The sequence below is a fragment of the Apium graveolens genome, chromosome 6 (assembly GCF_009905375.1).
Source record: "Apium graveolens cultivar Ventura chromosome 6, ASM990537v1, whole genome shotgun sequence".
Lineage (NCBI taxonomy): Eukaryota > Viridiplantae > Streptophyta > Magnoliopsida > Apiales > Apiaceae > Apium > Apium graveolens.
In genome coordinates this window covers 230,053,610-230,077,695 of record NC_133652.1, presented here as the reverse complement: position 1 = coordinate 230,077,695, position 24,086 = coordinate 230,053,610, and the positions used below count along the sequence as shown (strand labels likewise).

The following is a 24,086-nucleotide window of genomic DNA, read 5'->3' as shown; positions in this document are numbered from 1 at the left end:
ATTAGTGACTATTAAAGACAACTTCAAAGGTTTCATAATGGCATATAGCAAGTTAATTTCTGGAAATGTTGTCATTGAAGATGTAACATTGGTAGTTGGTTAGAAGTAAATCTCCTAAGTGTCAGCCAATTCACAGATAGAGGATTCAATGTTTCATTTGACAAAGGTGAATGCTCAATCATCAGCAAAAAGACTACTGAAGTTTCTCTGAAAGGAGCAAGAAAGGGAAGCCTGTTTGTTGCAGATTTACACTCAGCAAATAAGGAAGGAATATGTTACTTCTACACCAAGGCATCTGTTGAGCAAAGCAAGCTATGGCACAAAAAGCTCTCTCACCTGAATTATAAGGCAATCAATACTCTGGTGAAAAAGGAGTTAGTGAGAGACATGCCAAATCTAGAGTTTGCTCAAAATGAAGTTTATGAGGCTTATCAAAAGGCAAAATGAAGAAGTCAAGTCACAAGAGTAAAACTGTGAATTCCATAAATGCACCTTAGTAACTCATTCACATGGACTTATTTGCACCAGTTAATGTCTTATCAATTTCAAGGAAGAAATATGCACTTGTGATGGTGGATAACTACTCAAGGTACACATGGGTAGATATTATGCATTCTAAGGATAAAAATCCACACATCATAATTGAACACATCAAGAAGATTGAGAAACATGCTGAAGATCAGAATTGTGTGAAGTGATTAAGGAGTGACAATGGCACATAATTCAGAAATGCAACTTTAACTGAATTCTGTAAAGACAAGGGCATTGTTCAAGAATTCTTAGCTGCTAGAACACCTCAGCAACATGGGGTAGTTGAGAGAAAGAATAGAACACTAGTAGAGGCTGCTAGAACAATGTTGTAAGATACCAAACTGCCAAAAAGTTTTTGGGAAGAAGCTGTCAACATTGCATGCTACACTCAAAGCAGATATCTCATTAACAAGAATCTTGAAAAATCACCCTACTCAATCTTATCTAAACGGAATCCTACTGTGAAGCATCTTCATGTATTTGGAAGAAAGTGCTATATTTTCAAAGACAACTCTAAATATGTGGGAAAATTTGACTCTAAGATTTTTGAAGTAATTTTTATGGGATATTCATTGGAGAGAACTGCCTAAAAGTATATGTGCTTGAACAAAAGAAAATTATGAAAAGCACAGATGTGACCTCTGATGAAGACTGAAAGGAATATGTCCTAAGTCCAATCAGGTATTAGGATTTAGGAATAACCTTTTATGTAATCTGTTTTGATTCCATTGATATTAATAAAAGACTTGTTTTGTTTTTATTATGGGCTTTATCTATTTAAGTGTTTAAATAAGATATACCATAGTTTAGAGTAAAGCTTTTATGGATTATGATGAGATCATAATAGTGAGACCTAAAAGATGATAACTCTAAACTTAAATAGTTCCTGATCATAGGATTACTAACTGGTAATTAATAATCCGTAAAGATCGGTACATACTATGCTTGCTTCATTATGAAGGATGTTTGTTCTCATAGACATTTGTGTGGTGACACTATAGCTAGTATGTAGGTGCTTATTATAGAATAAGTTCACTGAACATGACTCGCACAGCTGAACAGCTGATGGAGTTCACTCACGTGTCAGCAGTTGTTCACATAGTGATAGTTGTACAAGTATCCTTAGACTTGAGGTCATCATAGTCATCTTGTGTACACTGAACTATGCTTTGGTTTAGTTCTTAGTCACCAGGGACAATTATTAGGGCTCTATTGGGTATAGGAATTTGTACACGAAGATAGTGTATGATCAATATAGGATCTACCCCTTCCAGTGAAGGAAGCGAATGTTCAAGGCTGATCCACTTATGCTAGTTCAGGAATCTCTGGCCAGAGTGAATGAAATTAGAAAGGAGTTTCTAATTTGCATAGAACTACGCATAGTAAATGGTAAGCAAGTGATTAAATTAGATAGGCTTGACACGAGATCCATGCCTTGTATTTAATCGGGACATTTTAGGGTAGAAGGAGTTTATTGTATGGTAACTATTCACTAAATAGGTTCTTGGTATTCTAAGCAGTGAATTCATATTATCCGGATAGTCGCGATATGCTGAGAAGTATCCCTCACGATGTAGAATAAATGTGATTAATTAATTAATCATATTTAATAAATTAGAGAATTTATATAAATAATGATAAAATAGTTTTATTATTATTTATTTCTACTATCGGCTTAATATTGAACCTACAGGGTCACACCATAAAAAGAGAATGATTTAATGGTGGAGGAATTAATTAATAATGGCTAATAATTATTTATTTATGAAATAAATAATTAATTGGCAAATTTAATAATTAATTAAATGATATTTAATTGATTATAAATTAATTAAGAAAAGTTCTTAATATTATTAATTAAAGGATTTAATTTTTGGAAATTAAATCAAGAGAGAGAATTATTTCTAAAGTGTTTAGAAAAAGGATTAATAATTAAAAGGTGTTTTAATTATTAATGAGAATAATAAATGGGATAATAATAATAATATTTATGGGAAAATTTCAGCTGAAAATTTTGCCTATAAATATACTATTATAGACCCTATTTTCATTCGAACCCAAAAACCCAAAAGTTTTAGAAAACCAAATTCTCTCCACCTCCTCCTCCTCCTTAACGTCATTTTCTTGGTGGATACCGGTGGAGTGCTTCACGTTTGAGGAGCAGCTGCTAAGGATCTCCGAACGTTGCTTTTGGATCGCATATTAAAGGTTAGTAATCGATTCCTATGTTTTTACCACGATTTATATGCTTTTATTTAGATTTTATGTGTGTGAAAGTGTTTTACCATGCCTCCGCTGCGTTTAAAATCCAACAAAGACAAGTGTCCAGGCTTGGAATACCTTGATGATAATGAAGCTGAGGCCCTTAAATTTGAAAATCTCAACATTGATGGTGATTCTGAAGATGAAGCTGAAGTCAACAAAAGCAACAGAATGGATGAAGAGTCAATTGAACAAGTGAATCATGAGAACGGAAGCTCATCTCAATCACCTAAATTTGATAGTACAAACTCAGGGGGGAAGAAGAGAAATTTATGCAAGTCATGCCAATAATGAAGAAGATGCATAAAATTCAAGTCAATAAACTCACACCAGGAAATGGGATAGGAGTCATACAAGAGAAGCAATTATTGGTGATCAAAATACTGGAGTAAGGACTAGAAGTGCAATTGCTAATGAATGTCTACATGCATGCTTTCTTTCTCAAGTTGAGCCAAAGAAAACTGAGGAAGCTCTTCTTGATCCTGATTTATGCAAGAGGAGCTAAATCAGTTTAAAAGAAACAAAGTTTGGAAGTTGGTTCTTGCACCAAAGAACAGAAGTGTAATTGGAACAAAGTGGGTGTTTAGGAACAAAATGGATGAAATGGGATTGTAACAAGAAACAAACCAAGGTTGGTTGCAAAAGGCTACTCAAATGAAGAAGGAATTGATTATGATGAAACTTTTGCTCCAGTTGCAGGATTTGAGCAATAAGAACCTTTCTTGTATTTGTTGTACATTCAAACTTTAAAATGTATCAAATGGATGTAAAGAGTGCATTCCTAAATGGTGAGTTAGAAGAAGACGTTTATGTGCAATAGCCACCTGGCTTTGAAGATCTTGAATTTCCAGATTTTGTATAACAACTTCTAAAGGCTCTCTATGGACTAAATCAAGAACCTAGAGCATGGTATGACACACTATTATAATTTTTTATTTAACATGGATTCACTAGTGGAAGTATTGATAAGCCTCTATTCTACAAGTAACATGGTGATAATATGATCCTAATTCAGATCTATGTGGATGTTATCATTTTTGGCTCTACTAATGAAAAACTATGTCAAAGATTCTCAAAACTCATGCAGAGTGAATATGAAATGAGTATGATGGGAGAGTTAAGTTACTTTCTTGGACTTTAAGTCAGTCAAAGAAGTGATGGAATCTTCATCAGCCAAACTAAGTATGTGAAGAATTTATTGAAGAAGTTTGGTATGGTTGATTGTTCACCTGCATAAACACCTATGTCTATAGCTACAAAGTTGGATGAAGATACGAAAGGAAAAGTGTAGATATTTCAGGTTATAGAGGAATGATTGGATCTTTGCTGTATTTAACTGTTACTAGACCAGATATTATGTTTGCAACATGTCTGTGTGCAAGATTTCAAGCCAATCCAAAAGAATCACATTTGATGACTGTGAAGAGAATTTTCAGATACTGAAAGGGGACTCCAAACTTGGGATTATGGTATCCTAAGGGAACAGGATTTGAAGCTATTGGATACACAGATGCAGATTTTGCTGGATGCAGGGTTAGCAGGAAGAGTACTAGTGGAAGCTGTCAATTTCTTGGACAAAGACTTGTATCCTGATATAGCAAGAAACAACAGTCTGTATTGACTTCCACAACTATGGCTAAATACATAACTACTGGAAGTTGTTGTTCTTAAGTGCTTTGGATTAGAAATCAGCTAATAGATTATGGCCTAGTGTTACACAAATTTCCAATTATGTGTGACAAAACTAGTGTTATATCTATTGTGGCTAATCCAGTTAATTATTCTAGAATAAAACACATTGATGTAAGGTACCATTTTATTAGAGAACATGCTACAAATGGTACCATTGAGCTCATTTTTGTTCCAACAGAAAAATAGTTAGCTGAATTTTTTACTAAACCTTTGGATGAAGCAACTTTCACTAGACTTGTAGGTGAAATTGGTATGTTAAATTCTTTGTCTTGAAGGAAAGAACTCAGTAAATGTGTTGCAGCAGATTGATTTCTAATTAATCAAAATTTATTTGATTTAATTGGAAATTAACTGGAATATAAGTTATAAATATCTCAGAAATCTCTGTATATTTATTTTTCAAAATTCCAAATTTGGCTTGGAATTTTTTAATTCTCAGAAAACAATCTAAATATTAATTTACATTTTCAATATGTATAATTAGCATAAGACAGATTCAAAAAGAACAAAAGTATATAACTGAGTTCTCGATAAGTCTAATTGACTTCTTGACATGCCATTTTGAGACTTCTCGGGTGAGTTCTCGATAAGTCATTTTTCTGACTTCTCGAAGGACTTCTCGACAAGCATTATTATGACTTCTCGATAAGTCATTGTAGAGATCTCAAAAAGTGATAATTCACATATTTCTCTACAAGTATAAATTTTAGACTTATCAACAACTTAGAACTGAGATAATTTAATTTAATAAATTATTTTGGTAAAATACTTCTGATAAAATCATTCTGATTTTATTTTGATTTATTCAAATAAAAATTAGAAAAATTCAGTCCATTCAGGACAAAATGGGTATTTATTTGACATCTCGATAAATAATTTTCTAGTTCTCGATAAGAGTCTGGAAAGTGACATATCGATATATATCTATTCTCTCAATATGACTTCTCGATAAGCAAATTTCAAACGTTTATTTTGAGTTCTCGATAAGTCATTTACCTTTTACTATAATTACCCAGACATCTCGACATACACCTCTTTACGCCTTCGAGATCTATAAGTGACCTAATTTCTCCAAATGCAAACCGTTTTCTCTAATTTCAAACTCTTTCTCTCTAATTTTTCTTACCCACTCAAATTCAAACATTTCAAATGGCATCAAACACAATTACACCTTTTATCCCAAAAGAGGGCACCAACTATCTTGCATTTACAGATGCAAACCAAGCTCCTGATAGCTTCAAGAGCTTTGTGAAGTTCCTTTATGAGATATACTTTGCAGGTGCTCTAACTAGAAACCCAATTCTGTATTTGGATGTGCTCGGAGACTTTTGGAACACAGCTATAGTGAGGACAATAGTGCATGAGGACCAAGCTATGTCCATGGTGGTTAACTACTCCATTCAAGGACAACATATAGAGTTTTCTGAAAATGATGTAAATATGGCTTTGGGCATCCCTACCTACAAACTGATGGAGGTCCCAACTCAAGATGAGCTAGCTAAATTTATGGATTTCATCAATTACAGTGAAAGGATCAACTTAGCCAGTCTGAACAAGAAGCATTTGAGGAAAGAATGGTCATTCCTGTTTGACTCCATTGTGAGAGCTTTCACATGCAGGAAGAAAGGGTATAATAACATTTCAAGTGTAGTCCAGAAGCTGGTATTCTTCACGGCTCACAACAGACACATAAATGTGGGGATGCTAATTCTACAAGAACTTAGCACACGGCTAACAATGCATTTGACTTCAAGAGGTAAGAAAATTTTCTTTTCTAGGTTTATAATGTCTACTTTAAACCATAAAGTTCAAGACATTCATTTACTTAATGGTTTAGATAGAACACAAATAGGCAATTATAAGTAGGTATCCAAAATTCTATTTGGTTCACTTACTACAAAGAACAAGGTAATTGTAAATCTCAGTATCACTCCATTTATGTTGGAGAGATTCAGGACTTACCCTTACCCAATGCCTGACATGAGGTCTACAATAACAATTAGTACAGTTGTGGCTCCTGTACCCGTGGAAGAATAAACACAGGAACATCAACAGGGTTCTTCCCAAACTGAGACCCTTCCTTCTTTACCACTAGCAGCTAGGAAACCAACCACTTCATCCTCTCAAAATGGTGAAGTGAGTAAAAAGAAGATAAAGCAGAAAACCGTAACTATCATTAATGAGAGTGGTGCGGATCAAACAAAAATAAAGTCCATCCTGGTCAAGAAACCAAATCAGACCAAGCAAACTGAGTTGACCACTCAAGTCACCTCTGCTCCTCTAGGGGCATCCTCTCAACAGGGTGTCTCTATTGAAAAGAGCATTCTCCCTAGTGCACCCTGTAAAGAGTCTACACCAACACTTGAACATATTCAAGTGTATGAAAGAAGGAATAAGGATGGCACACACACTGAGAGCACATCTTTTGAAGCTCCCTCATCTATTCAGGGGGAGCTTCCAACACTCAGTTCTGAAATCTAAAATCTTATTTCTTAAATTTCTTCTTCATACAATGAGATACTTGAATATGATTCTCAAGTGTTGCTAAAATCAAGTGGCATGGTTCAAGAAACTATGATTACCACCCAGGAACCACATTTAGTTAGTGAGAGGCTACATTCTAGGGTAGAACTTGATGAGACCAATACAAACCTAGGGGTTTTATCAGTTTTTACTGAAGACCCTGTGGTAGTCACTCAAGCACCTTCATGTGCTAAACAATCTTCATAGTTTGATAGGTTGGAGGGTAGTACTCCTGAGGGGGGATCTATCTAAATCCTCTCCAATTCAATTAGAGGTTCCTCATGTAGGGACAACTCCCTTAAACCCCTAGCTAAAATTGCCTTAACAATTGAAGCTAGGAGTTTAATTGCCATTGAGCCTGTTATAGGGGAGGCAAGTCAAGCACATTCAAGTGCTAGCTCTTTGCAAGAAGAGCAAGGGTTTGAGGCCATGGTACGTGACAGTAACCTGGTCAAATCCCCTCCAATTCAATTGGAGATTTCCATTGTTGGTAAATAACACACTGTCATAACCACAGTTCCAACTGTGATTCAAACTGTGGCATATGTCACAGGTAATGTTACTGAACCTCAACCATCTACCTCAACTCAAACATACATACATTCTACATCAAACCTTTCTCAACAACCCTCATACTTAATCTCCCAGTGGCTACAAGATGCCCAGGCTCAACCAATTACCATGAATGATCTTCTGGTAGATCAACTGTCTGGACTTGCCAACATCACACAACAGCTTCTTACAACGGACATGTCCAATCAGGACTATCAAGCAAATTTTCTATCTTATAAAACAGATGTTGAAGAGCAGCAATAAAAGATTATGAATGAAGCTGAGCAGGATGGAAATATGGATGCTTGATTAGACAAGGACTTTAGCTTAAGCATGGATGAGGTCTTGGAAAGATTTAGAGAAGAATATATCACAATATTGGGAAGTAATGCCAAGACACTCAGTCCACAGGAAGTCTATGATGTTGTGACAGAAGTCTATGAAGCTCAACTAAAAGCTTTTCATCTCATGAGTAAAGCACTTCAACAGACTCTGGACATTCATCAAGAGAAGATAAGGAGGTTGGTGAAAGACAAGCTTGATGACCTTGTGCCAACTCAATTAGAGATCAAGAATAAATTCCAAAGGTTTATTGATCAAATGGAAAGGTTTGACATGACTAGCATGTAGCAAAGCATCAAGAATCTCAAACAGTCCTTTGTGGCTCTACATAAAGTTGTCGAGAATCATATCACCAATAACAATGACACAAGGGTCAAACTGGATCAACTTCATCAAGCTAGATATGAACCATCTGCTCTTTTGATGGAAGGCATCAAGGAATCAGTTCAGGCTATATTTGGTACTTCTATCACTTCAGGATCTCAACAACTAATGTCAACATCAACAAACTTACAGATCCAAGCTCTTCAAACTCAAGTCTCCACTTTGCAGTCATCAAATGATTTATTAACAACTCAAGTCTCTCAACACAGCTCTGGTACAAAGTCAACAGGCTGACATCAAGACTCTGGTGGACTCCCATAAGCATCTTCAAATGCAAAATTCAGTCTCTTTGGGAGCCATCATGGGTGCTCTAAACATTCCAATGCATGCACTTCCAGAAGCTGTTAGGCCTGAAATCCCTACACCTCTCATCTTGCCTGCTAACAAGCCTAAGGGGGAGATAGAGGCTAGGTTGCTAAGATCATCTGTCCAAACACAAAAAGCGAAATTCAAGGAAAATGAAGAGGAAGTTGATGTTGGGATGGAGAGGCTACTAAAAGCAGCTGAGGGACTTAGTCCAAGCAAAGAATTTGATGGACTGCTAAAGGCTCGTAGGGCTTCTCTAAATAACAACTTCTTCACATACAAAAAGGCTTTGGACAAGACAGTAAATTTCTTAAGGGTGATCATGGTAACTGTGGATTGAATCTAGAGAGAAGAATTATTGTCAACATAAATGACTCTGGTGTGGATAGATGTATGCAGGTGTCCCTTAATTATCTCGTAACAAGAAGGGCATCTGAATTGGACATTCTGATCAACAAAGTCAACAGAGTGATTCATGAAGACACTATCTTGCTAAATGAATTGAAGAAGGCTTAAGTAGCTGCTTTTCCAGAAGCATATCTACAACCAAGCAAGGGAGTATCATACATCTGTCCAACCACCAAACATTGCAAATATATTCAAATTCCAAAGCAATGTGTCATGGAAAACAAGAAGCTGATAATGATTCTAGAAACTGACTTGAAGACAAAGCAGTACAAGACTGTTGAAGATGAAGACATGATCAAGATACTGGAGAGATATTTGAAAGATGTTGAAACCAAGTTGCCCAAAACACAAATCAATACAACAGATGACAAGGATGATGATGAGTTGAAGAAAGGTGATCAAAAACCTTCTGGCTCAAATCCAAGTCAATCTACTAAGGCAACTAGCAGCAAAGTAGAAGACAAGAAAAGGGATGACAAGAAGAAGGAAGATGAAAGGAGAAGAAAGAAGAGGGAAAATGGTGAAGGCACAAAGAAAAATTACCTACCAATCCAAATCCAACAAACTCATACCTCTAAGCCTGCTAACTCAAATACTCAACTATCTTTAACCTCTAAGCCTAAACTTTTGTACAAACCAACTGCAAACACCTTACTAAAAATACCAATAACTTCTAGCCAAACCACTCTAAAGAAAATCTCAAACCTATCTTCATTTAAGCTACAAATCAAAACTCATTACAAGACTGTTGGGAGAAAGCCAAAGAAGCTGAAAGTTGAAGAGAGGGCTATCTGGAATTGCTTTGATCAGACTGATTTCCTACCATTAAACTGGTGTATCACAGATGATTACTAATTTCAATAATTAGCTGAAGAAATAGTCAAAGTTTGGGTTGTATTATTAAGAGAAGTCAGAATCTATTATCAGGATGGCTCCTTTACTCTACTTGGTGGGATTAATGGATAAATTTTCAACAACGGAAATTAAGAGGGCGATTAGCTTAATGAAGGATAAGGACACAAGCACAAGGGCAAGGAGGGTTGTGATGTGTGTATGGTTAAAAGTAAAAGAAGAAAGAAGAGCAAAAGAAAAAGTTGAAATAGAGGAGTGAAAGGAAATATGCAAAAGAGATAGAAATGTTTGAGAAAAGATCTAATGAACTCAAGGAAAGGGGCTGAGCAGAATATCTAAGGATGGACATTTTCTAAACATACAAGCTGACAGATTCTTAAGATTCAGAGTGAATTACTTTAATATTTATTCATTGGATAATTGGCTTAAGCTTGTGGAAGCTCTAAGAGGGACAGAAATCATAGAGGAACTTCAAGTACTTGTAAATCTAAAGGACCTCATTAGAAAGGAATCAGGCTATGAGAAGTTTGTGTAATGAATATACCTATTGAGCTCATATAATCACTCAGTGTATAAAAGTTGTATTTGTAAATCTGTCAATTTTTACATAATTATTTTATCTCATTGCAACTTGGGGTTAGTCTTGTTACCATGCATGAATTTGTGATAAGCAATCTTCTCATAAATTGGGCGAGATTGTTGTGCAACACATGCCTGTATTAAAACAACACTAAGTCACACTAACAGCCCTAAGAATTAGTTGTATGATAGTCTAAATCTGCATTTTGTATCGTATTACTTGAGTCTGTAAAAATGTTAAAGATCAGACTGAAGTATTTTTCTATGAACAGTCCCAAGCATAAGAACAAACTCTGGAAGAAGATCAACAAGATCATGCCTCAGGGAAAAGGTGAAGAAGCTTGGAGTTGAATAAATCTATTTAGAAAAAATGTTTCAAGTCAAGATATCTACAAGTCACAGATCAAGTCATATAGAGAAGTCATTCGAGAATTCCAGAATGACTTATCGAGAAGTCCAAAATAGCTTATAGAGAAATCTCAGAGATATCGACAAATCAAAATGCATATAGAGATCTCTGAGATATTGAAAAGTCATTTTTGTATATAGAGGACTCATAGATATCGACAAGTCAAATGAAGATATGAAGATTGAAGATATTGACAAGTCAATTTCTCATTAGAGATCTCAGAGATATCAACAAGTCAAAATGCATATAGAGATCTCATAGATATCGACAATTCATTTCTACATACAGAGTTTTGGAGACCTCGACAAGCCAAGTTCACTTATAGAGAACTCAGAGACCTCGACAAGTCAAAGATACTTATATAGAACTAAAAGATCTCGATAAGACAATATACTTATCGAGATGTCAGTTCTCTATACAAAAAACTATAGATCTCGATATGAACCTCAAGTACAGCATACAGACAAGTTAAAGATTCAAGATTATCAATCAACAAACAATCTAATCACTTAGATTGAATAGTCTACAAAAGCAGCTTGAAGGGTGCAAGATCGTGGGCCAAGATTAACTAACAAAGGAAGGTCACAGGCCTACAAGATTTGCAAGGATTCACTAAGTCAGAATTGGAAAGCTATAGAGATAACTTAAAGTATGGTTTAGTACATCTTATTGCATGTTGTGTAAACCTGTGTTTACTGATCTATAAAGTAAACACTGGTCTCTTATTTTTAAGTGTAAAAATAGATCTATATTTTCTTGTACTCTCTCAAGATAGAAGCTGAGTTCTTTACGTACAAAGAACCCATAACTTTGTAGCAAGACATACTTAATTTTAATACAAAGTTAAGTGAGTTTTGAAAATACTATGTTTGTTGTGCATGCTTTATTAATTCTGTTAAACACAATATCTCTACAAATTAGATTGATTTGTTCACCATATCCAAACAGATTGAAAAGGCCTAAAAATCAAGAAAACACATTCACCCCCCCCCATGTGTTGCACTCAATATCTAACAAAAATGTTTAAATAAAATGAGATATTTAGACTTGACACATTTTAAACCTGAAGGTTTAATTAAATCGAGCATCCAAATAGGACAATGCACTTGATCAGACGAACTAGAAAAAAGGCTCATAGATGCCACATCCCACCAAACAAAAGGCTCGTAGAGGCCACGTCCCATCCAATTGAAGGCAAGAAGAATGCACATTTCGTCCAAGAAAATGCTCATAGATCCATGTTTCCATCCAATTAATGGATCAAGGATTGCAAATGTCAAGAGGAGAATGCTATTATAAGTTAGAGCCCAGAATAAGTTTCGATTTGATATGTTATAAACTCAAATCGGGACAATGAGCAAAAAGTTATGGTTGTTGAAAGGCTTGCAGCTCGTAATTCGGGATTCCTGATCTAAAGATTTAAGATTTAGAGTCTAAGGCATCAGAATCCTGGTCTAATGGGTCAGGATTCTTGATCTAGATTGTGAATGGTTCGATCAGGATCCTGGCCGAATGGAATCCTGGTCGAAAATCCCACGACCAGGACAAATCATTCTATAATTCGGTCAGGATTCCTGATCAGAATGGGATTCCTGATTCAAAGATTTAGGATTCGGGGTCTAAGGGATCAGAATCATGGTCCAAGAAGGAGGATTCCTGATCTAAAGGTACAAAATTCAGTTCTAAGGGGTCAAAATCCTAGTCCAAGGGGTCAGGATTCCCGATCTAAAGGTACAAAATTTGGTTCTAAGGGGTAAGAATCTTGGTCCAAGGTGTTAGGAATCCTGATCTAAAGGTACAAAATTCAAGTTTTAAGGGGACAGGATTTCAGATTTAAATTGTGAATGGTTCGACCAGGATCCTGACCGAATGAAATACTGGTCAAAAATCCCATGACCAGGACAAATCAGTCCATAATTCGGTCAGGATTCCTGGTCAGAAGCGGATTTCTGATCAAAAAACATTATCCAAATTTAATTTTATCTGAGTTGAATTTTATTCGAGATTTTTAACCCGGTTTGGGCTATTATTCAGAAAATTTTATCTGAATTTAATTTTATTCGAGATTTTTTAACTCGGTTTGGACTATTATTCGGAAAATTTTATTCGAGTTGAATTTTATTCGAGATTTTTTAACCCGGTTTGATATATTATTCAGAAAATATTTCCAAATTTAATTTTATTCAAGATTTTTTAACCTGGTTTGGGCTATTATTCGGAAAATTTTATCCAAGTTGAATTTTATTCGAGATTTTTTAACCTTGTTTGGGCTATTATTCAGAAAACTTTATCTGAATTTAATTTTATTCGAGATTTTTTAACCCGGTCTGGACTATTATTTGAAAATTTTAATCGGAATTTAATTTTATTAAGGATTTTTTGACCCGATTTGGGCTATTATTCGAAAAAATTTATCTGAGATGAATTTTATTCGAGAATTTTTAACCCGGTTTGGGCTATTATTCGAAAAAATATATTCAAGTTGAATTTTTAACCCCGTTTGGGCTATTATTCGAAAAATATTTTATCCGGAGGGACTGTATAAAAAATTATCTAGGTAGGACACTCCTGACATAGGGGTCATATTATTCAAAATATTGAATAAAATAAATAATATTATTTTTCAATAATAATATTTTATAAAAAAATAATAAAAGGAAAAAAAGGAAAAAAAGAGCTTTCGATCAAGATTCTACTTGAGCAACATTCTGCTAAAAACATCCACGAGCAGAGCAATCGGACACCTAACTTGACCACTTACCAGGACAATTACTGGAAAAGTGCAACTCGGTACCCCCAGTTGCACGCATTTTATAAACTGACCCATGAAGTTTCGAAGTTGACAAACTAACACTTGAAGTTCCAAAACTTATAAAATTGGCCCCTGAAATTTAAAAAGGTATGAATTTGATACTGATAAATTTAATCCTGAAATTTGATAATTTACAAATAAGTCACCGCAAAATTATAAAAAATGCCCGGAGATACGGAAAATATTCCTAAATATTAGAAAAAATCACGAAAAATACCCGAAGGTACGAAATTTTTTTGAAAATATTAGGAAAAATTACATAAAATATCTGCAGGTACTGAAAAATTCCTAAAATATTAGGAAAATTTACGAGAAAAATAACCGAAGGTACGGAAATATTCCTAAAATATTTGCAAAAATCACAAAAAATACCCGGAGGTAAGGAAAATTACTAAAATATTAGGAACATTTACGAAAAATACCTGGAGGTAATAAAAAATTTCTAAAATATTAAAAGTAATTACGATAAATACCTGGAGGTACGGAAAAATTTCTAAAATATTAAAAAATATAAAATAATACAAAATTCGCCCGTGTGTATTATAAGTTAGTAAAATTAGTATTTGGAACACCAAAAAGATTCATATATAAAGAAAACCAAAAATTACTTCATTAAAATCATGGAGGCGAGCAGAAGTCTCATCATTCTCATTGTATTTGCCGCTTAATTTGAAGAAGGAAGATATATATGACTTGGTCCGGCAAGATCAATCTAATTTATTTTATTGTTTTCTCAACAAAAATATTTACTATTCCTTTAGAAAACATAGTTATAACAGATTTTGGGTGTATTTGGTATTGATGTTGCAAAGATCAATAACAGCTTTTTGCTGAAAAATAATTAAAAAATTATTTGATAAATTTAAAAGTTGTTTTTCGGAAAAGTGATTTCATCGTCAAACCTTATCGAAAAACATTATTATTTTTAATTTTTTGCATATAACATATACATATCAAAAAAACTACCAAACAGTCATCTGATTTTTATTACTAACGGCTCGCAATTTTTAACAGCAATCCCACATATCTATGTTTAAAATTCTTGAACCGGAAGAAAAAAGGAAGAAAAAAGTTATTGTCAGAAAAATTAAAATGTAGAACTGCATGCTGCCAAATGACAAATGTTTTAAGACGTGCACCCAGTTTTATAATTATACATATTTTAGTTTAAAATCATGTTTCATACATATTAAATACAATGATAAATTAATAATGCAACATTTAGCACTAAACAAAGTTCCCGTTAGGTAATTGTCAACAATTTAACCTTGAACAGAAAACCAACAAAATTACATGATGCATTAAATATGTTCACAGCTTCACACATTATAACTAATTTATTAATGAAAGAAAGTGTAAATGAAATTACAACAAGACTGATTCAGCAGATCAAATCATCAAATCCTATGCTACCGAGCTGAGTGGCTGCAGATGCAAACATGGAGCATCTTTACCAGAGAGAGACTCTTGGTCGAGAAATGTCTTCAGGCAGAACTATAATCATACTCTGCCTTGACAATGTAGAAGAAATCGAAATGTAAAAAAAGGAAGAAAATTTTCATTTCGATGCATATACAATAACTAAAAGAAGCTCAATGGCCATAGGAGAAAATAATCTCTTCATGCTATCTGACCAAATATTAAGTTGGGACCACATCTGGTACAAGAGGTGCCGAGTCATCGTCTTCTTCACTTGCACTCACACTCTCTGTAGTAGGTTTGCTCTTTTCATCCTCCTCTATAAACCCTTGCTTAAATTTATCATAGTTTGTCATCTCGGCAGGTTTGTAAGGCCTTTCACCTAAAACCCGGAGCAAGTCTTCCTGGTGGAGAACTTCTTTTTCAAGCAAGAGCTCTGCAATTTGATCAACGTGCTCTTTATGTTTCTCTACAAGTGCAATTGTTTTCTCATACGCCTTAGCCACCCATTCTCGCACTTCGGTGTCAATAATATCCCCCGTCTTGTTGCTGTAGGGTTTAGTCATCTCGAAGCCCCCATCCTCCCTCTGAGGAAAAGAGAGGAGACCCACCTTCTCACTAAAGCCATAGACTGCTACTTGTGCATATGTCATTTTTGTCACTTTCTCCAAGTCATTTTGCGCCCCAGTTGAGATTTTACCCAACATAACCTGAAACCAAGTAAACTCTTTATAGCAACTAAGAATAATTATAAACGATAGCAAGAATTTTTCTTCATTTCCTTGAACTTTTTGTGTTCCACTCTTCAGTGCAATATGTATTAGCAGTAGTTTTTCACGATCCAATAAAAATCTGAAGACACTTGGCAGGGGTGGAAAGATATCTTAATCGATTTAATAATATCAACTAAAGGGTATATGTAAAGGGAACAGAATATATGATAGCCAAGAATACAGAAAGCAATTAGCAGACACCAAAGTAAACTGACATCAACTTTGAATCTCTTAATCTACTCTGTCACTTTAATAGTGATAAAATCCAACTAACCTGCTCAGAAGCACGACCACCAAGTGTCATGCATGTCATATCAAAAAGCTGCTCCTTGGTCATGAGAAGGTTCTCGTTGGGTACATATTGTGCAAAACCCAGTGCAGCTGTACCACGAGGAACAATAGTAACTTTCAGCAGTGGTTCTGTGTGTTCCAAAAACCATCCTACAATAGCATGACCTGCTTCATGATAAGCTACAGTTCGACGCTCAAGTTTGCTTATAACCTGCTTACATATATATAACTTATAAGCAAATTCCTTGAACAACATGCATACACTTGATTAAAGTATCCAAAAAAGCAGCTTTAATTCATAATACCGTCCAACTGGATAGATCTGTGGTACTATGCTTAACATTTACTTTTAAAGGAAAAAAATTGTGAGTGGAAGAAATTTCCCTGCCAGTGCCTTAAAAAGATATTCTAGACCTTTTGAAATAACTTCGGTTATAAGGTTTAGCCCTCCAATAGTTCAATCTCTTCTCAACAAACAAACAACAGAGCAGTTAAATTGCAGTTCTGTACAATTTTCATGGGCCTACCTTGATCCTAATATTGGCCATATATAATATATATAACAAAGATAAATTACAGCCTATACGCAAGGATATTATTTCTTCATGTTTCTGGAGATTGAAGAAACTTAGAGTCAACACATTACGTCAGGACGGTAAATTCCTTGGGCATTCACTCGTGATATAAAATGGATTTAACTAGGAAAAGCCGAAAAGCACATAAATGAAATCATCTGGTCACAACTTACCTTGTTTTTCTTTTCTAAACCACCAATGATTCTATCTATAGCCCCCTCAAAATGCTCCATTGTCACCGTAGTTTGGTCACTCCTTGCAGCAATTAAAGCAGCTTCATTGACAACATTTGCAATATCTGCTCCAGCAAATCCAGGTGTAAGGGCAGCAAGTCTCTGGGAGAAGTATGATGGCTCATTATCAAGTTTCAACTTCTTTAAATAGATCTGGAATATCTGGTCCCTCCCTTTAATGTCAGGCTTATCAATAGATATCTGCCTATCAAATCTGCCAGGCCTTAAGAGGGCTTTGTCTAATATATCAGGCCTATTTGTACCAGCAAGAACGACTACTCCAGAAGTAGTACCAAATCCATCCATCTCGACAAGCAACTGATTGAGAGTACTTTCACGCTCATCATTAGAACCTGAGAAACCGCCGCGTCCCCTTGCTCGACCAATTGCATCAATTTCATCAATAAAAATAATACTAGGTGCACATTGTCTTGCCTCTTGAAACAAGTTTCTCACTCTAGATGGTCCAACCCCGACAAACATTTCCATGAAATCTGAACCAGATATAGACAGGAAGGGCACAGCAGATTCTCCTGCAGTAGCCTTTGCTAAAAGAGTTTTACCTGTTCCAGGGGGACCAACCAATAAAGCACCTTTTGGAATTTTAGCACCTAGTTCCTCATACTTTTTAGGGTTCTTGAGAAAGTGTACGAACTCCATGATTTCTTGCTTGGCTTCATCACATCCAGCAACATCTTTAAAATAAACCTGCAAAAAATTGATTACTTTATGTTTGTACAGAAATAATAGTAACATATACAATGCCGAGATACGAAAATGGAAATCTGTTGACAGCGACTTGTCAGGAAGGAATACTGTGAAAGAAATAATACAAGAATAGCATTCTTGTCCCTGGGCAAGAATAAGTGATCTAACCTTGTTTTTTGCATTCTTGTCCACCTTTGTAATGTGAGCTTTCCCTATGTTAAATATCCCACGAGCACCTTTTCCACCACCACCTCCAACACCTAATCCACCCTGCATTCTGCGTCCCATGTACATAAGAGTTCCCAATAACAAAAGCGTTGGTGCAAATCTCATAACTTCTTGATACCACCCAATTTCAGAATTGTAGGTAACAGGAACATGATCATGATGGTCAATACCTAAAGCTTCTTGGGCTTCCTCTAACTTCTCCTCGAATGATTCAATGCTCCCAATATTGAAATAATATTTATATTGGCCTTTCTTACCTTTTGCATCCTTATCAATATCAGGACCTTGAGCAACCGGTGCATCAACAGTATCACCTCTGGACCTACTGGAGGGTGTGCTTCTTACGTATACTTTAGCAACTGATTTATTAGTAACCACTATATGATCCACTAAACCCGGTTCCAGAAGCTTATTTTTGAACTCTTGGAAACTAATCTGCAATTTGACACACATCACAACTGTAAGGCCAATAATGTACAAAGGCCTTACTTGCATGAAGAATAAGTCTCTTCTGGATAAAAGGATTGAAATAATCAACAGCTGTACATTTTTAAAATTATTAACCTTGTTCACCAAAATATAACATAAGGATGTTCAGCAAGCTCACGAGTAATGTAAAATACTAAAGATGGTGATAAAAAACCAAGGGGCCTTGCCGCTTGGGCATTAAAAAAATTAAAAGGTTAACCATTCAGATTTGTGAAGGCGGATAATTTTTGACATTGAGGTGTTTTGTTTTTCTCAACTTGATTCAAATTGCAGAAACTCTTCTCATAATTTTATATCTAGAATTTTCTCTCCTTTATGTACATTTTGTATTTTACTTTCTTCACAAAACTATAAGCAGTTTCTCAAAAAGAAAAAAAAATTATCAGTTGTCGACATCACTTCAGATTACAGACATGGAATTCATCACAAAACTCACATAGAACTTATCAACATAACATACCTGTTTCTCTTCACGGCTTCCAAAAGGAAATGATGAGAAAAACATTCCAATCACTAACAACGGGATGATTAGATTCTGGATTTGCTTCATAAAAGCCGACTGAAAGTCACCACCGTCATCTGTGTTTGAATCCTCTGTTTATAGAAAAATATTGTGAAAATGTCAGGACCAACGAAATAGAAATGATTAACCTACACAACGATAAACTCAATTCCAGAGGTTGTCTCCAACACCATCATATAATAATTTCGGCATTTAGCATTTGCACATACGGACATATAGACATGATTGTAGGGCAACCTTCTCACATTTTCTCATCCTGCTTTCAATAAACATACAATTCAGTATCATTCCACTAATGAAGGCTAAAAACTTGCAGAAAAATAAACTTAATCAGGCAACATGATCACACTTAACTTGCAGTAGATGAATTTTTTAACAAAAAAATAATACTCTAGCACCTGTTCCAGTTGACTGTTTAAAATAAATTAATCAAATACAAGTTTAAGTCTGCAGTCCCCTATAATCTTGTAAACTTTTCAACTACTTGACTAAAATTAGGCCCCATGTTCTTGTAAATCACAAAAGAAGACAAACCAACGATATATTCATCATTTAACAAATCTTTTTATCACTAAAACAAAAACACCTATTAATCGAATAAATCAATGAAAAATGAACAAGGGGATAATTATTTCTAGGACTGAAAACCCCTGAAAGATAAATGAAATAACACCATCAACAACGCTTCTAAATGATTAAAAAAAACCCCAACCTTTCGACTGCGATTTCTGGTCATCCCCTTTGGGAATCTCCTTCTTATCTTTGGGGTAAAAGTTCTCATAATCTGCAAAACAAACCCAATTCAAAAAAAGTAACCGAAACGAAAACCAAGAAAACAAACACAAACGAAAAAAGGAGAGGCTTACTCTTCTTCTTAGGAGTCCCCTGAGTGGAGAAATATCTATTGAATCTAGGGTTTGCAAGAAGATATCTAAAATCAAATAAACACAGTTTGGGAACACCAAAATTTGCATTATTAGCAGCTAAATAATTCCTCAAAAGGCCTAAATTCACATCAGGGCCTTGTAAAATAGATTCACCCACAAAAGCAGCTCTCCCATTGGTCAACAATCTCTTCTACAACAAAACAAACATAAACCCTAGTTTAATTTAATAATCACAAATCATAAATAGTCTAGATAAAATACTTTAAGATACAAAGAGATAAAGGGGGGTTACTGTAGAAGGCGAGGACCGAGATAAAGAACGCCCAATTCTTGAAAATATCATAATTTAGGGATAGAAGAAATTGATGGGTTTGGGGAAAAAGGGTCGGTGAATTTATAGTGAAGAAGATTAAAACTTTGATTGAAAAATAGTATATGATTTTCAATGATTCCACGCCAACATCCTTGAGGAGAAAGAAACAACGTGAGTCGTGGGCAGAGATGCACAAGGCCCTTATCACTAAGCACCCGTTTCCGGACCGTGTTTTGACCTGACCTTAAAAAAATTGAGTTTTGACCTAGTCGGGTTTTCGGACTTTGAATTTAATCGGGTCGGACTTTTCAAAAATGTTAGAATTCATTTGGATCCTCGAGTCGGGGCTCTGTAAAAATCCGAATTTTTGACATCGCTAAAAGACCTTTATAAATAGTAGTCTTGCATGATAATAAAAAAAATTGCGATCACACCATATACGAGTTTTTAATTTAAGTTTCCAAGTTCATATTGTGGTTATACGTACTAAATGAGTGTATGTAAAAGTCGTGAGTTTTCGAAAAAACCAATAGCTCAAATGATATTATTTTACGAGCCATCGAGGAATAAGAGAATTATACTACGACCAAGAAAATCTTGAGAATTATAATTTCATAACTCATAACCAAGTACGAGCACTGGGAATAGTAATGATTTACGATAAGCGGAATTATTCGACGTAGTATTTACGGGAATTGATTTAAACGTACGTGAACGAATGCGAGATAATGTAGGATGGCAAGGGATCAAGTGATAACCTTGAAAAATTAAGTATTTATAAATTTATCCAACAAGTAATAAATTAGGAAGCTAGTTTCAAAATAACTAAATAACAAATTTCAATAAACATTAATTTAAGGAGTTTATCATGCAAGTTTTGACAAATGAGACACCTAGCTAAGTCTAGCCTTTGAAAATATGATGTATCTTGTCCTAAACACTTTCTATATTCACAAGAAGCCTATTTCCACCACATTTCCAAGAAACAAGCAAGGCAATTCTCTCTCTCTCTCTCCAAAAACTCAATGTTGATTTTCAAGAACACCATGGAAAGAAAATTCGTATCTCATGTTCTACTTATTCACAAATCACCAAATTTTTACCAAACCTCTTCTATATCATAGGTAAGTCACGCACCAAATTTTAAGCCCATCCATGAAGTTTTCAATTTTATAAAAATGTTTGAAGTTGAGGGTGAATAGTAATTCTGAAAATCACTAACTTGTTTTATTGATTTTTCATGAAAGTTTAAGGCTCCTAAAGCTAGACCAAGGCTTCATCAAGGATCTTAGGACTTTATTAAGTATTAACAAGCTTCAAGAAAGGTATAAACATTCATCCAAACTTTGTTTAAGTTTTACGTTTCAAGAAAAGTAAGGATCTTGGATATAAGTATGGTTTTGATGATTGATTTGATATTATCTTGATTTTTAGTTAATTAGTTTTAAGGTTGATCATTGTTTCCTCAAGAACATGATGTTCTTGAGAGGAGTTAGTGTTGAGATGATGATTTGATGATTGTTGATGGTGGTATAATGATTTAAGACGTAAACGAAATTCGAATCGTAATCGTAATTGTAATCTCGTTAAAATGAACAAAACTCAACTTAAGTTTCTGCAGAAGTTATCGAATGTATAAATTGTAATTTCTTAAAAAGTAACATTGATTATGATAGACAATGTTTTAAGGATCGTTTAGGCGCTTGAAACGCTTGATTCTGATTTACGGAGCAGAAGTTATGACTGTTTTAGTAAAAGGGATTTAGCGACAAAACTGCTACAAATTATGAATTTTGTAAATACAAATAATCGACTTAAAATTTTTTACAGAGAGTAAGAAATAGAGTTTTTTAGCTTCCATAAAAATTTCAAGTAAAAATGTTGATTTTTCAATTTTATAAAAATGTCGGAGCCGAGGTCGTGCGGAGTACGAACGTCAAAAACAACCCCTGTTAGGAAACTGCCACTTCGGGATTTTCACCCTTGTTACCAGAAAACCATTTTCAAATTATGTGTTCTAAATTTTGTCTAGATCGCTCACGCGAAAACGGTGCATCAATTGAGTTAACGGTTTGAGAGATATCAACGTTTTAGTGAAAGCGGTTTGAATAGTAAAACTCCGTAGTTGTCCGAACTTTTGAAATACTTTTCACCTAATTCAATTTATTTTATCAAAATGAAACTTTTATGATAAATATTAGAAGCACTCAAGAAGCTCCTCGAATTGGTTTCGTATTAAAATACTAATTTTATGATTTATTAAAAATGATAGAGTGCGAGTCGCGTAATAGTAATATTCGGTAAAGTCAACTCTAGAAGACTACTTTGACCGTCCGTTTCGACCAAGTGTTGAGTGGAATTTATGACACTTTATAATGCTCTAATAAGCTTTAAATTGATGCATTTGTACTCAAGTTGTTAAGTATTATAACGTATTTTCAAGTGTTTTTGCATTTCAGGCATTATCTAGGTAATCAGGTGAATTAGCATTATTTTGGTGCTAATTTGGTGTCAAGGTGGTGTTGGAATAAAAGCTCGTTGAAAGCCGACTCGAAGCTGCAAGAAAAATGAAGAAAATAAATTATGGTAGAAGCCCAGCGTGCCCGCGCTGATTAAGCGCGCGGTCGCGCTCAAAGTACAGAAAGCGCGGCCGCGCCCGAAGTACAGAAAACCAGCGCGGCCGCGCTGATCAAGCGCACGGTCGCGCCGTGTTGGGATGACAGAATCATGTTTCTGCTTGGTTTTTGAGAGAAAGAATTCTACACTACATGGGGCTGCTATATAAATATCTTTAGGTCATTTTTAATAAAAATAATCAAGTTATATTAAGCCAGAGACATATGAAGGAGAGCCGTAATAATACCGTATTAGCACGATTCAACGAAGAAGACCTTGTTTTACTTGTGAACCTTTGTTTTAAGTTGTATTTGGATGCTAGTTTTCTTACTTGTGAACCTTAATCTTGTTTTGTACTTGGTTTTATTTATTCATTATAAAGACTACGTTGTTATACCATGCTTTCATCGAAACCCACGTTGATGATGAGTCCGTTTATGGGCTAATCGTTATCGTAGGATTCTAGCTGATTTATTTATGGATTTCTTTAGTTAAATTGTTTTGATGCCTTAGTATGTGGTGATTGATTGATATCCTAGTATTGGTTGTGTGTATTCGTCTTATGAGCGTCGCGAACTTATAAGATAGTGTGTTAATTCTTAATGAAGCGACAGTGAATTTAAGGATTTAGAACTTGCCATGCTAGCATAGGTTCATGTATTTGTTATGCATGATTCGTAGGTAATTTTAACCATCTTACTTGCCCTGTGTAATCAAGATAGATAACTTGTGCTTAAACCGTTATGTTGTCAAATTCTATAGATATATAGGGTCTCAATATAATCGGTGTCTATTCAGCTTCTATCTCTTTTGTGGATGTCTGGTAGTATGGTACTCGTGCAACGAAAGTTGGCGTTTATCAGTTTCGTGTTATCTGATTAGAGTCATCACCATTGCATGCTAAGGTTGAGAACAATAAGGCTATTGAATGAAGTATTTAATGAAGTTAGAATCCCATGTTTGTCATATATATTAATTCAGTCAATATTAATCTCGTAGTTATAATTGTTAGTTAATTCTTAGTTATAAATAACCTCAATTTGTTATTGTCTTAGCATTGAATAATAACCATACATTGTTGCTTAAGTGCGTGAATTAATTAGTTAACCAATACAGTCTCTGTGGGAACGAACTAGAAGTAATTCTATACTACTTGTGAACTCGTATACTTGCGTGAATTATTAGCGCGTGTTTAACAACTAACACCAAGGATTGATACTTATTTTGAGTCGGTCAAATATTGAAAATTATGAAGTATTGAACTTATTAGAATATAAGTTGGTGTACCAATTTCTGGGGGTTATTATTATTAATTTTATAATTTATCATTTTTAAGAAGTCGCTTCCTAATAATAATTCACTCGAACTATCATATTCTA

General features: G+C 34.8%; 1 protein-coding gene and 1 long non-coding RNA gene across 2 annotated transcripts; one reads left to right on the top strand and one right to left on the bottom strand.

Moving 5' to 3' along the window:
* Window positions 1–14,970: 14,970 nt before the first annotated feature.
* Window positions 14,971–20,299, bottom strand: LOC141666814 (ATP-dependent zinc metalloprotease FTSH 8, mitochondrial-like). Its single transcript, XM_074473021.1, has 8 exons — window positions 20,071–20,299; window positions 19,758–19,968; window positions 19,604–19,675; window positions 18,829–18,962; window positions 17,820–18,314; window positions 16,884–17,651; window positions 16,119–16,346; window positions 14,971–15,781 (listed from the first exon to the last, which is right to left on the bottom strand). Exons 1-8 carry the CDS (start codon window positions 20,119–20,121, stop codon window positions 15,293–15,295), a joined length of 2,448 nt encoding a protein of 815 aa, XP_074329122.1. The 5' UTR covers window positions 20,122–20,299; the 3' UTR covers window positions 14,971–15,292.
* Window positions 20,300–21,080: 781 nt separating this feature from the next.
* Window positions 21,081–23,038, top strand: LOC141663998 (uncharacterized). Its single transcript, XR_012551777.1, has 3 exons — window positions 21,081–21,215; window positions 21,339–21,416; window positions 22,551–23,038. It is a non-coding gene; the product is annotated as an uncharacterized LOC141663998 (long non-coding RNA).
* The last annotated feature ends 1,048 nt before the right edge of the window (window positions 23,039–24,086 follow it).